At 37.0% G+C, this 12,932-nt stretch overlaps 2 protein-coding genes across 4 annotated transcripts; both read right to left on the reverse strand.

Moving 5' to 3' along the window:
• Positions 1 to 1,646: 1,646 nt before the first annotated feature.
• LOC114758992 (disease resistance protein At4g27190-like) lies at positions 1,647 to 9,316 on the reverse strand. Of its 3 annotated transcripts, XM_028948089.1 has the most exons (10): positions 9,306 to 9,316; positions 7,360 to 7,503; positions 4,262 to 7,261; positions 3,758 to 4,136; positions 2,972 to 3,646; positions 2,702 to 2,887; positions 2,500 to 2,568; positions 2,190 to 2,251; positions 2,022 to 2,107; positions 1,647 to 1,931 (listed from the first exon to the last, which is right to left on the reverse strand). In XM_028948089.1, exons 2-9 carry the CDS (start codon positions 7,453 to 7,455, stop codon positions 2,072 to 2,074), a joined length of 4,503 nt encoding a protein of 1,500 aa, XP_028803922.1. In that variant the 5' UTR covers positions 7,456 to 7,503; positions 9,306 to 9,316; the 3' UTR covers positions 1,647 to 1,931; positions 2,022 to 2,071. The 3 variants fall into 3 exon arrangements, with proteins under 3 accessions (XP_028803922.1, XP_028803921.1, XP_028803920.1); XM_028948088.1 differs by lacking the exon at positions 9,306 to 9,316 and having other exon boundaries at positions 2,702 to 2,854; positions 7,360 to 8,132; XM_028948087.1 differs by lacking the exon at positions 9,306 to 9,316 and having other exon boundaries at positions 7,360 to 8,132.
• LOC114758979 (disease resistance protein At4g27190-like) lies at positions 8,211 to 10,368 on the reverse strand. Its single transcript, XM_028948075.1, has 2 exons — positions 8,327 to 10,368; positions 8,211 to 8,229 (listed from the first exon to the last, which is right to left on the reverse strand). Exons 1-2 carry the CDS (start codon positions 10,366 to 10,368, stop codon positions 8,211 to 8,213), a joined length of 2,061 nt encoding a protein of 686 aa, XP_028803908.1.
• Positions 10,369 to 12,932: the final 2,564 nt, after the last annotated feature.

Raw genomic sequence — 12,932 nt, forward strand, 5'->3', positions numbered from 1 at the left:
TATAATTATTTTGGTTACAATTTATAATTTTTTTTTTACGGGCTATATGATTTTTTAACTGGATGTTTTGATTCATAAGTAAACTTTCTTCTTTACCAATTTTCAATTACTGCCCATTTTTACCCTATTTCTTTTTACCTATTTTCTTTGTATACTTTTTACAATATGTTCTTATATTCCAAATATATTGGGTTTTGAAATGAAAAAATTAAAAATTAAAAACAACTATGGAACATCCCGATTCTTTTTCAGGATGGGATACGAGACAAAAAATCTCATCCTATCCTAATTATTGGAATGGAACTAGGACAAAGTTGTCTGGGTTTTGTCCCATCCTATAAAACATTCCTAATAGAAAGGCATGAAGGTGCTGATACCTGAAATTTAAATCTCTAAATTGTAATGAATCAAATTCAAATATTTCCACCGTCAAACGAATTCTTATTTTATTCGTGACGGATAGAATTTTTTCCCAATTAAAATTATCATATATTTTTTTCCCAATAACATTTTCGGAAAGGGCCGTCGAGTCTCTTTACATTTTAAATACACAATTTAAATAATGAATTCATTGACATGACAAAAAAAATTTTACACTCCAATTCCCATCGTTTGGGAATGCGTTCTAACATGATAAAGACCATGTTAATGACTGCATTCATTCCATCTCTCATCCCCTCTCCTATTCCCAATTCTGGAATTCTTTTCAGATTACCAGACTAGAAAATATCAAAAGCGAGATATGATGAAAGTGTGTAAAAATATTTTTAATATTTATTATCAAATTAGTTAAAAAATTGTGACGCTACACTTCAGAATAACTAGAGAAATTGAAGAATTCGTAGGCAATCATCATTAATATGATGATATTTCGAGCAAACTCTAGCTCAGAGCAAAACCATCTCCCATTAAGATGACAAGTGGGATCAATTATAACAAGTCACAACACATTCATATTATTGATAATGAAAAAGAGATACTCTCTCCGTTCCTTATTATAAGAGACAAATAACCGAAGTACGTTGATAAAAAAAATAGTTAAAATTAGTTAAAAACAATTAATGTGTAAAAAGTATAATTTTTTTTCCAAAAATGCCCTCATTAATAAGGAGAGAGAGCATTAAATTATTAAAAGAAAGAGAAGTGGAAGGGAGAGAGAGTGTGAGTTGGAGACAATAAATATGGGTAAAATAGGAAATCAACACAAAAAAGTAGAGACAACTTTTAAGTGTCTCTTATATATAAGAACATGCCATAAGCATCAAATGTCTCTTATAATAAGGAACGGAGGGAGTAACATATATTCCATGTCAAATGTATAATGAAATCCAAGATAACGATAATATTTAGTGGGCATCATAATGTCTGTTATGCCCTTTGCAAATACAGGGGGGAAAAGCCAAAAAAGGTTCTTGAAAAGTAAAATATGGTAAAACACATGCCAAAGCAAAGTTCAGACAAGACTCATATCTCATTACTAAGAATGCTTAAAAACGAATTACATGACCAAGCTTGCTCTTGCATCACTAAGGTGCTTAGCTGAGAATCCAACTTAACCAGCTAATTCACCTTGTGAGTGATCACTTATCGCGAATAGATGCCACCCAGTCCTTGTCAAAGCCAAAATGTTCCAATAAATCACGCAGATATTGCTGCCTTTTTGAGTCATCCATGATTGCCTTTGGAACGTCTGATTTTAGAAATTCCAACATGTTAGCTGAGGATTCTTTGGCGAGAGCTTCCATTATATTCCAGTAATTGTGGATATTTGACAAAAGCCTCTTCTAGCAAAAGAGCTCGTCTTGCCTCAATCTTGAATAGACCATGAAAATCAACCAGCTCTGCTGCTGAAGGGTGTTGATTGGACATTGAAGAGGAAGTCGATGCTTCTATACTCGGTGAAAGTGTGGTCGGATGCGCAGGCAAAGGAGCTATAAATAAAAAGGATGTATCAGAAACCATGTGCAACTTGAAATGATATATTATTGTATTAGTTCTGTTTTGGGCAGTTCAAAAGATACCTTTGTATTTTTCTTGAGCTTCTTTTGGGCCCTTCACAACCAGTGGTTTTTCAAAGTTCAACATGTGCTTGTGTCTCAATCACGTCCTATATATCAACCAACAATTTAAGTCTTTTGGCTTGTATTCTAGATAACGTTGACCTATAAAGAAGAGTGTAATGAACCTACCAGTGATGAAATTCCCGCTTTTGATTCTCCTGCTGGAGGATCTTTATGAAGGCTTTCCTTCTCTGTACATCAATTGTCAAATGGTATAGTTTTAATTCCAAGTTGACTTCAAAGAGAAAACTTAGTCCTTAAGTTCACTATATATTTTTAATATAATTTTACAAGAGGCTGAAAAATGTTTTGATGGCAAGAACTAAATTAATTTTCCAAAGTAGAGGAATATAGATAATAAAGAATTAAGTGAAAAAACACAAGCTGTGTGCTGAGAGTAGTTGGCTATAGGTGAAAAGCAGTAGGAGTCAAGATACACCTGCTCTCGACGGCCTTCTTGGAGCGTCAACACCTTCAGATTCTTGTGACTGAGGATGATTCTCTGCAGCTGCTAGAACTTCTTAATGCAAAATTTTCAGAAAGCATTTATTGATATAAGAAGCATCAAAAGAATATGCAGATAAAATATATAAGAAGGCATCAAAAGAATATGCAGATAAAAATAATTAAGAAATCCATACCAGAATTACCATCCTGCTTCAGAAGGTAAAAACTTGAACTACTTGTGCCAATGCTACTTGGATTATCAACTTGAACTGTAGAAGTGGCAGTAGCAACACCTTTGCCTTTCTTTGAATATGTTAACGCAGCATGTGATGACAAGGAATAGTTTTCTGCTGAAGAATTTCCAATCACTGCCTCATAAACTGCATCTTCTGAAAGCAAACTTAGAGAAGACAATTTTTTAATGAATTACTTCGCGAGTTATGTAAATGAGGTCTTCCACATACCTGGCCTTTTGTGTTCTTTTGGCAAGTCCTCTGGCTCTAACATAGCAGATAGTGTTTGTTTCAGATTCGGACAGTCATGTACTCGAAATAGCTCGCATCGCAGCTTAATCCGTTGGTGGAAAATAATCAGATTTGGCAACTTCACCAAACGTAAAGTTTTGAGACATGGAACCAAGTCTTTAGAACCACCTTGAGAAATTTCCTTACTCTTGCCCTTTATTACATACTCCAATTCAAAGCAATCTTCTATCTCCAAAGTGCTCAACCACGTCAATGTTTCTGCGGTCAATTCTGTGAACAGAGATCTCAGCCTTGGACATGATTTTACAGTCAGCCTCTGAAGATTGGTTAGATTGAACGATTCTGGAAACAGTAGAGCTTTGATAGGTTCGGGCATGTTCCGTTCACATGCTTGGATAAGCCTTGGAAGATCTTTCAAACTCAGGTAGCTAAGCTCTGGAAGTATAGCTTGTCCATCATCTTCTCTTCTTTCCTCACTTGAATATGCTTCAATGCTCCCTCCATTCATTAGAACTTCCATCCCATGACACTCTCCTATCTTCAAAGTTCTAATCGATTTCAATGTTTTAGCTGTTGATACACTGAACAACGACCTCAACATCGGACAAGAGTTTACAGTTATCCTTTCCAGGCTGCTGTTGCTGCTCAATGGCCCTGAAAGTAATCATACAAATGTGATATTATACCAAATGTATAAAAAATATTTAAATATTAACCAAATTTGTGTTTTATATTCTTCTTACAAAAGTGCTTCTTTCGAAGTACCTGTGTACCGATTATTATAATCCTCATCCTCAATGATTTGCTCTAGCTGAGAACAGTCTTCTATCGCTAGCTCCCGCAGTGAAGATATGTATGTCATCATCCGGATCGAGAAGATAAATTTTAGTTCCCCACATTTATAAAATTTCACTCTTCGAAGGCTGAGAAGTTGTTTGCGACCATCACATATGTATCTCACATGAGGCAGATTGTTCAAAGCCAAACTCCGGAGGGATGACAGTAAAAGTGAATTTGATTCCATATTAATGGCAGCAGGTTGTGTAAATTGAAAAATGCCTTCCACTTCGCAATCTTCAAGATGAATGCTTTCTACACTTTGCACAGCCATTTCACTGTAATGTTTTGACGCAAGTTGCAACTCCTACAACAGGGTCCACATGATCAATAAAATAAAAATATCATGAAGGGTAAAAAAGAAAATAATTAACCATCAAAGAAGCAAGCTTCTTATATGAGTGTGTGTGTGTGTCAACAAACTAGTATTACCTTTGTAAACTGGTCACCATCTTGCTGACTCACTTCTGAATCTAAATCAGATATGCTGCTCAGCTGTGGACATCTCCTTATGCATGCTTTGGCAACGTTTGGCCATGTTATGTGACAATTTTGAGGACAGATGTTAATGATATTTGGCAAGTCAGTCAGCTTCAACACTTTTAGAATCGGAAGATCAATGACCATCTGAATTCCATTCCGACTTTGAATTCCTTCATGATTGTATATGCCAAATATGTACTTTAACTCACCAGCATCTTCAACTTCAAGACTTTCCAGCTCCAAAAAGCCAACAAAAGATGCTGGCAATATGAATTCCAGATGGTCACATCCCTTAACGCTGACTTGTTTCAGCTGTGGGAACAAAGGCCCTAACGAAAGAATGTCATCTTCCTCCTCATCTCTTATGATATGCTTCAGTGCATTGCAATCTCTTACTTTCAGCACTTCCAACAATACCATAGTTCGAGCAGTGGCATATGTGAAAACAGATGTCATCCTTGGACAATCCTCCAATTGTAAGTGCTTGAGATTACACAGGTTAAGCTTGCCCACAGAGACAATGCAGTGCAATTGGCTACTCTCCACAATAAATAGCTCCTCTAATGTCTCAAAAAGACCAAAGGGAGGCGAACCACGGCACAAGACTTCCAAGCACTTCATGCTTTTAATTCTCAGCTTCAGTAACCTGGAGAAGACACTTTCAGCCTGATAGCGCTTGTAATTTGCGGTGTCAATCAGACATTCTATGTTGTCTGAATCATGAAGCAAAAATTCTGTCAACTCATTCATACATCCTCCATTTTCCGGAATCATGTCAGGAATGATGTTTTTGCAATCTCCATGTATTTTTTCCAGGTAAAAAACCTCCAGTTTCTGTGATAGATTCTTGATTGCTTCATTTGCAGAGGAGACACTAAAACCATTTATAGATATAAATTTGGACGTCGCATCATGCTTCAAAATATCGATGGAGCTTCCAACTTCTAGATGATACTTTTTCAATACCTTCGAAGAGCCAATTCCATGAAGTAATTCGATGATATTCTGATCATTTGACTCCGCTTCCTGAAGATTGTTTTCAATAAAATACAGCTCTTCCAGTTGAGAACATCTTGCCAACACATCAAAAGGATTGCCTCCCATTTTGCTCCCTGATATTTCCAACAGTTTTAACTTCTTTAGATCCACTAATTCTTTCGGTAACTCGCTGATTACACAGTATAATAGCTCAATAGTATCAAGCATCTCGAGGCTTCCCAAAACAGATATGTCGCCCAACGTCCATCCTCTCAAGTAAAGAGTTCGAAGCTCTTTTAAACTCACAATTGAGGGGGGTAGCAATAGATTTGGGGTTGTCAATACAGAAGCAGATATTATGGCCAGCACCTTGAGCTTTGTCACCCGCAGGAAAAAATTATCTGGAAATTTTGGAGATGAGCGACCATCATTGTTGGAGACAACTAAAATCTCAAGTTCAGGGCAGTTTAAATGATGTCGAAATTCATTTATATCATGGCAATATAATCTACTTGTATCTTTCATTAAAGCCCCCTTTATTAGGGCACTTATATTCTTTTCATGCCCCACAGTCAGTTGAGTATCTTTTGCTACCGACAATGCTACCTTAAGCGCCAAGTTGTGCACGTGAAAGTGTCCTTCTTTGGATTGCAGTAACAAACATGAGTTATCCATTTCGGCGATGGCTTCATGCACGATGTCTCTAGCTCTTTGATATGAGTCAACATTCTCAAATAGCCTCGATCCATATGCAAATCTGGTCAAGATTTCAGGGGAAATTTTTGAACCTTTTGGGAAGAGAGCACATAATAAGAGAAGTGAGCTCGCTTGATCCTGCAATTCACCAACACTAAATTTCAAGTTACGATAAACCATTTCTTCTTCGCTTCCGAAACCAAGGACTGTAGGATCCCTCAGTTCTTCCAATGCTTTCTCCCACACGGTTGCCTCTTTGTCCTTCAAGGCCCGAGCGATAGCTGAAATTGCAACCGGTAATCCTTGGCATTCTTCAACAATCTCTCGTGCCACAACTTCAAATCTATCTTCTATTTCACCAACATGCTTTTTGAATAAACGCAAAGCTTCCTCTTGGCTTAGAAGTGACAAGTAGACCTCTTTTTGACAACCCATCGAGGATAATGTATGGCGTCGCCCAGTAGTCAAAATAACCTTGCAATTTTTATCAACGGGAATCCCTATCTCTTCAAGTTCAAGCTTGCTCCACATATCATCTAGGACTAAAAGAAATTTGCCACCCGTCTTAAGCCTCTGGCGCAATCTCGCAGCTTTGCCTTTATCAGATTCTTCTATAAGTAGCAAGCCTAACCATTCTGCGATAGAGGCTCGAACACTTTTGACATTTGGATACGGCGCTGTTACATATATCACGTCGTCAAAAAGTTTCAAGCCCTTTACTGCTTTGCACACTTGCATGACCAATGATGTTTTACCGCAACCTGCCATTCCATAAAGCCCAATTATATTTATGCCATCATCTTTTAGTGCCATTAAGAGTTCATCGTTGGCCCTTTTTGTGGACTCGAAGAAAATGAAATCTTCAGAACCGCTGCTATGGTGATGTATGGGTTGGGTGTCCTGTACAGAAGAGGATTTTTCTTTATGATCCGTCTGCGATGGACGAGTTGATGCCAACCTTTTATTCAGCCCCTTCATTTTCTCTGTCATCCTTGCCAAACGCTTGCCTTCAATAAATTGACATTTCCAGTTGAAAATCCCACAAGAATGACTCTTGCTTGCATCCGCTTTGCCCGTCAGTTTATTCACTTTTTCTATGACATGTTCTGCGTCCTCCAACCATTGCTTAACATCTCCTGAAGGCTCTGCGCTTTTAGCTTCGACTTCCTTAATTTGGGCCAGCAAATTGTGTTTTTCATTTTCAATATCTGTAACAAGAGTGTTAAATCGAGCTTTCCACGTTGCTGATCGTGCAAGACTGTTAATTTTGAAGTCCTAAAAAGTGAACACAATAATAGATAAGTAGGTAACCATTGATGCAATAACTAGTATCTGATCACACACACACACAGAGAGATTAAACATTGCATTACCTGCTTTGTAGCTTTAACAGCACCGGAAGGCTCAGACACGCTCCTTGGTTGTGGACATCTCACCATATATGGTTTATCCAAAGATGGATATTTCATCTCATAATTTTGAGCGCAATAATCAATGAGACTTCGTAAGCCAATGAGCTTGAATACTTTCAAAGCTGCAAGGTTAATTTGCCGCTGCTGATTTTGATCATCTTCATAATTGGGTTTGCCAAATACATGAGTTAACGCAGCAGCATTTTCTATTTCAAGAGACTCTAGTTGTGAAAGCCCACCAGCATAAGAGACCGGCATTATGCATTCCAGATTATTACATTCTTTGACAGTGACATGCTTCAACTCTGGGAACACATGCCTGTTTGAAGTCTCGCATCCCTCCTCATCTGTTAGTATATGCTTCAATTTAATGCAACCTCTGACTTTCAACACTTGTAACATTTTCATTTTTTGAGCAGTGGCAGCTGTGAAGAGAGATGTCAACTTTGGACAATCTTCCAATTCTATGACCTCGAGTTTTAGTAACTCCAGCTTGCCTAAAGATGCCAATACACCACAGTGCTTTAAAAATAGCTCCTTTAGATTCTGGAGAAGGCCACGAGGAGGGGGAACAGTACACAGTGCTTTCATGCCCTTCATGGCTTCAACTTTTAGCTTTTCCAACTTGGAGAAAACAGGTGTAGGTGATTGATGCTTTATGGCGTCAATTAGGCATTCAATGCTGTCAGAATCACGAAGTGTAAATTCAGTTAACTCATCCATATATTCTCCTTCTGATAAAATCAAGCCAGGAATGATACTTGTACAATCTCCCCGAACTTTTTCCAAGAAAAGGACATCAGGCTTCTGTGCTAGACCTTGGATTGCTTTCTTTAAGACAGAGATATCAAAGTCATTTATAGACAAGCATTTTGACATTGAATCATCATTGAAAGCATCTACAGAGCTTCCAAATTCTAAATGATACCTCTGCAATACCTGATAGGAGGCAAGTTGCTGAATAAATGTTGCAACATTTTGATCATTTGGCACCATGTTTGGAACGGAATTTTTAACAAAATACAGTTCCTTCAATTGTGAACACCTTGCTAGCACCTCGTAAGGATTAGCACCTATTATGCAACATGATACTTCCAACAATTTTAACTTCTTCAGTGTCGCTTCAGGCAGCTCCTTCACTTCGCAAGATGATAGCTCCATACTATGAAGCATCTTTAGTTTTTCAAAACATGACATGTTGTCTATTCTCCATCCATTCAAGCAAAGAGTTCGAAGCTCTTCTAGTCTTTCAAATGATTGGGGAAACAACAGAGCTGGCCTTGTGAAGCCAGAAGTATCCTTTATGGCTAGCACTTTGAGCTTTGTAATCTCTTCGAAAAGGGTAGCTGGAAATTTTGATAAATATCCGTTATCATTGGACATATATAGAATCTCAAGTTCAGGACTGTTTAGTCGATGGGGAAAGTCAAATGTGCCATGATAGTATAATCTTGTTGTTTCTTTGAAATATTGCTTCCCATCTAGGTCCTTTAGATTCTGGCTAGGCTCCGTAAGCACTCGAGTCTTTTCATTTGCTTCTGATAAAGCTACAGCACGAAACATATCATGCAGTTTAACATGTTGTCCCTTTTCTTGTAGCAACAAACAACTGTCCTTGAATTTATCAATGACTGTAGGTATTGTTCTCCTAGCACTTTGATATGAGTCAACATCTTGAAATATGCCCAATCCAAATGCAAATCTGATCAAAGTTTCAAGAGTAAGCTCTGCATCATTAGGGAACAGAGCACATAACAAGTAAAGCGATTTCTCTTTTTCTATCTTTAACTCTTCAAAACTAAATTTCAAACATTTGTAGGGATTGTACTCTTCTTCACTATTCGCATCCCATAATGTATGATGTTTTAACTGCGTCAACGCTTCCATCATTGCATAATCTCTTTTACCTTTCAAAGTACTAGCCACAGCTCTAATGGCAACAGGTAAACCTCGACAGTAATCTACAATGACCTCTTCTGCCTGATTTTTCACTTCTTCTGTTATTGCACCAGCACGCTGTTGGAATAATTCCCAAGCTTCGTCTTTTGTTAAATGTGGCACAGGAATCACTTTCTGACAATCCATCAAGGTACATTTGTCCTTATGCCGTGTACTTAAGAGAACCTTGCAATTTTTACGAGAAGGAATACCTATCTCGTCAAATTTAAGCATTCTCCACACATTATCCAGGATTATAAGATAACTTTTATCCTTTTCAAGTGTCATGGACAGTCTTGCAGCTCTGGCGTGTTTGTCCATCTCCGTCTCAAAATTCAAATCGATCCAGCTTGCAATGGCTTGTTGAATATCAAGGATATTTGGAGGATCGGACACTTCAACAAAGGCAATCTTCTCAAAAAGTTCTCTGTCCTGCGCTTCCTTGTGCACTATTTTTAACATGGAGGATTTACCACAACCCCCCATCCCAAAAAGCCCGATCTTCAACTTCGTATCATCTTTCAGTGCCGTTATGATTTCGTCACGCGCCTTTTCAATGGAATCAAAGAAAATGAAATCTTGAGGAAGGGACATCGCTCGAAGCGACGATCGGTGTGCAAAATCTAGCTTTTGTTGCAAGTAATCTTTGAGTTCCTTCATCTTGTTCGTCATCTTTTCCGTCTTCCTGCCTACAATACAACGACATATCAAGTTAGGGAAAGCCCCATTGCAACAATCAGAGCTTGCTTTTGCTTTCATTTCTTGATCCTTTGCCTTCTTTAAGAGAGTTGCTGCGTTCTTCAACTGCAGCACAATGTCTTCTCCAGGAACTCGACTATTAGCTCCGGCGTTTATAACTTGGACTTCCATGCTTCCACATACTGATTCTAACAATTCTATTTCACCACCCAGATTTTCAACAAGCTCGGTGAATTCCCACCAATAACGGGTAGCTTTCTTTACTGCCTCTATGAACGCAGTTGCCCCAACTCCGCCCGCACAATTGACTAAAATGTCTATCCCCGGCGCCATTGAAAGCGGCTTAACCTGATTAAGAACTGCAACATGTTATATATAGTTACGCAATTACGTTAGATAAATACATGGCCATTACAAGTTCAAGTTCAGTCTAACAAATAACAATTGTGTATATAACTAATCACAACTATAAGTTCAGCCGTAACAACTATTTTTAATAAAGGGGTAGTCCCAGTGAAGGATCAAATTCACAAACGAATTAGCCGTAACACCTATTTTTGAAAAATGGAGAGTTCTAGTGAAGGATTAAATTCACAAATCAATTATTAAGGAGTAGAGGATGTAATAACAGATGAGAAGTAGTGATATGGATGCAATAAAAATATATGCTAACCTTTTTCTTTCGGAGTCTTCTGCTCCGGTAGATAATTAGAAGTCTCCTTTTTTCTTTTTTTTTCCTTTTCTTTCTTCTTCTTTTTTTCGTTGATTTATTGCATACCAGAGCAATCAACCAAAGGAAGGTAAAATGAAGAATCAAAGTAGAAAGAAATCAGGACTCACAAACTGAAAAGGAAAAAGGAAGTATTCAGTAACTATTATAACACGTAACAACCATGAGAAAATGAAAAATGTAAAAGATGATTTATTATTTTTCATTTTCTATACTTGAGTGATAGTATGAGTCAAGAATGAGAAAAGTAGAGCAAAATCAATGTAGCTCCGGCAACTCTACCTGAGGGAAAGAACAGAACCTGGGGGAAGGAACAGAACCAGAGAGTAGGAGTCAAGATGAAGACGACTGAAAGTGTGAAGAGAGAAGATGAATCAAAATGGGGAATGGTTTGCCATGTCAAGACTTGAAAAATAATCCTAAATCTCCACTTTGCCCCTAGAAATGTGACGGGGTACTGTACTTTTTGCAAGAGTTATATTTTCGGCCTAGGTTAACTTGGGAAATTCAAAGTTAGAAAGGAAGAGAAATAATGGGGAATGGGGAATGCCAAGACTGGAAAAATACTCCTCGATCACTCACTTTGCCCCTAGAAATATGACTAGGTAATTCTTTTAAGCTTTAATGCACGCGCTCTTGATTACTGGAGACCACGAAGTCAAATTTCCAAGTCTTTTTTTAATAATAATAAGTTGTCATTTGTCAGTTGGTTCAGATTAGCGTATAAATTACTACTTGTTTTGGCCTTATTATACCTCTTGCAATTTAATATATAGGCTATACAAAAATCAATGAATGGTAAAATTATAACTTCACATTTCCTTGGCCCCCTTGCTTTTGAATGGGAAAATGACCCCAAAAAAACTGTCAAAATAGAAAAATTACAAATTGAAACCTATGATAATATTAGTACGGGTTTTGATAACAATAATATAGATTTTGACAACAATTTTTGTTAACAGATCCCTGTGTGCAATTTTTTTATTTCAACAATTTTTTTTTTTTGCAATTTTTCTTTTTTGAATTCACCTTAGACAATCCCCCGTGAATAATAGAGACGACCTTATGTCTCTGACGGGGTCATGCCTGGAAACGCCGAAGGCGGAAAGGAAAAGATTTATGGCTTTTGACATAGTGGTCCAAGCTCAAGATAGTGCACGCACAAGCCCATACATATACACACACATATATACATAAATTGATTCGTATCGACTTCTCATTCTCAATGCTTAGCTAATGCCCGCCTAACTTCTAACTCTTGGCAACACATGCTATCTGTTTTCTAACCCTCATACTGTCGTTTTGGAACAGTGTCGTTTTTCATGTAAAGCAATAGTGCTGATCAGTTTTTCATGGCTGAATGTTTGGCATTAAGAGAAGCTTTGATGATCAATTGAAGATTTGAGGTTAGAGGAGTTATGTGGCCACTTATGCTTGACTTATGTTCTAAATTCTAGATCCCTACTTGTATGTTTGTGTGTGTATGTATTAAAACATGAATGACAATACTACTATATTATTCTTGTTATGGCTTTGTATTATATTGTTATTATTATAATAAAATTACTATTGTCAAAGACTATGTAAAGCAAAAGAGTAAAAGAACAATATCATTACTACGGAATTATAAATACTTGAAGATCATTTTTTAAAAACAAAACTGTTAAAAACAGGTGAGGCAGAAATTATTATTTAGATGGCATTTTTCTGAATTTAAATGGCATTGTTTCTAAACTTCAATGGCATTGTTTTAGATATTTGAAATGGTTTAAATAATTAAATATGATTTTGAATATTATTTGGTATGCTTTCTATTCTTGCCATAGATTTTTTACTTTTGTAATTGAAGTTTGAAACTCATGGCCCGTTACACCTAGGCCTTCTTTGAGATACTTCTTTCACCTAACTTGAGATGACACTATTTTGATAATCATATGAATGACATTATTTTAGTTCTGTTAAAGCATTATTCCTAATAGTTTTAATTGTTGGGTTATTCAAATTGGAATCGTCTTGCATGTTTTGTGTTTAGAGATTTACTTTTCAAACTGTTATACTGCCAAAATTTTTTCCCCAAATTATTGAAAGTTAGTTGATACATTGTTGTTGAAATTACTCATGTTAAGTAATTTTTAAGTGATTATGCTACTCAATTTTTTCAAATGGA

Source organism: Neltuma alba, unplaced genomic scaffold (genome assembly GCF_004799145.2).
Source record: "Neltuma alba isolate B1F8T4 unplaced genomic scaffold, ASM479914v2 tig00010779_pilon, whole genome shotgun sequence".
NCBI classification, from domain to species: Eukaryota; Viridiplantae; Streptophyta; class Magnoliopsida; order Fabales; family Fabaceae; genus Neltuma; species Neltuma alba.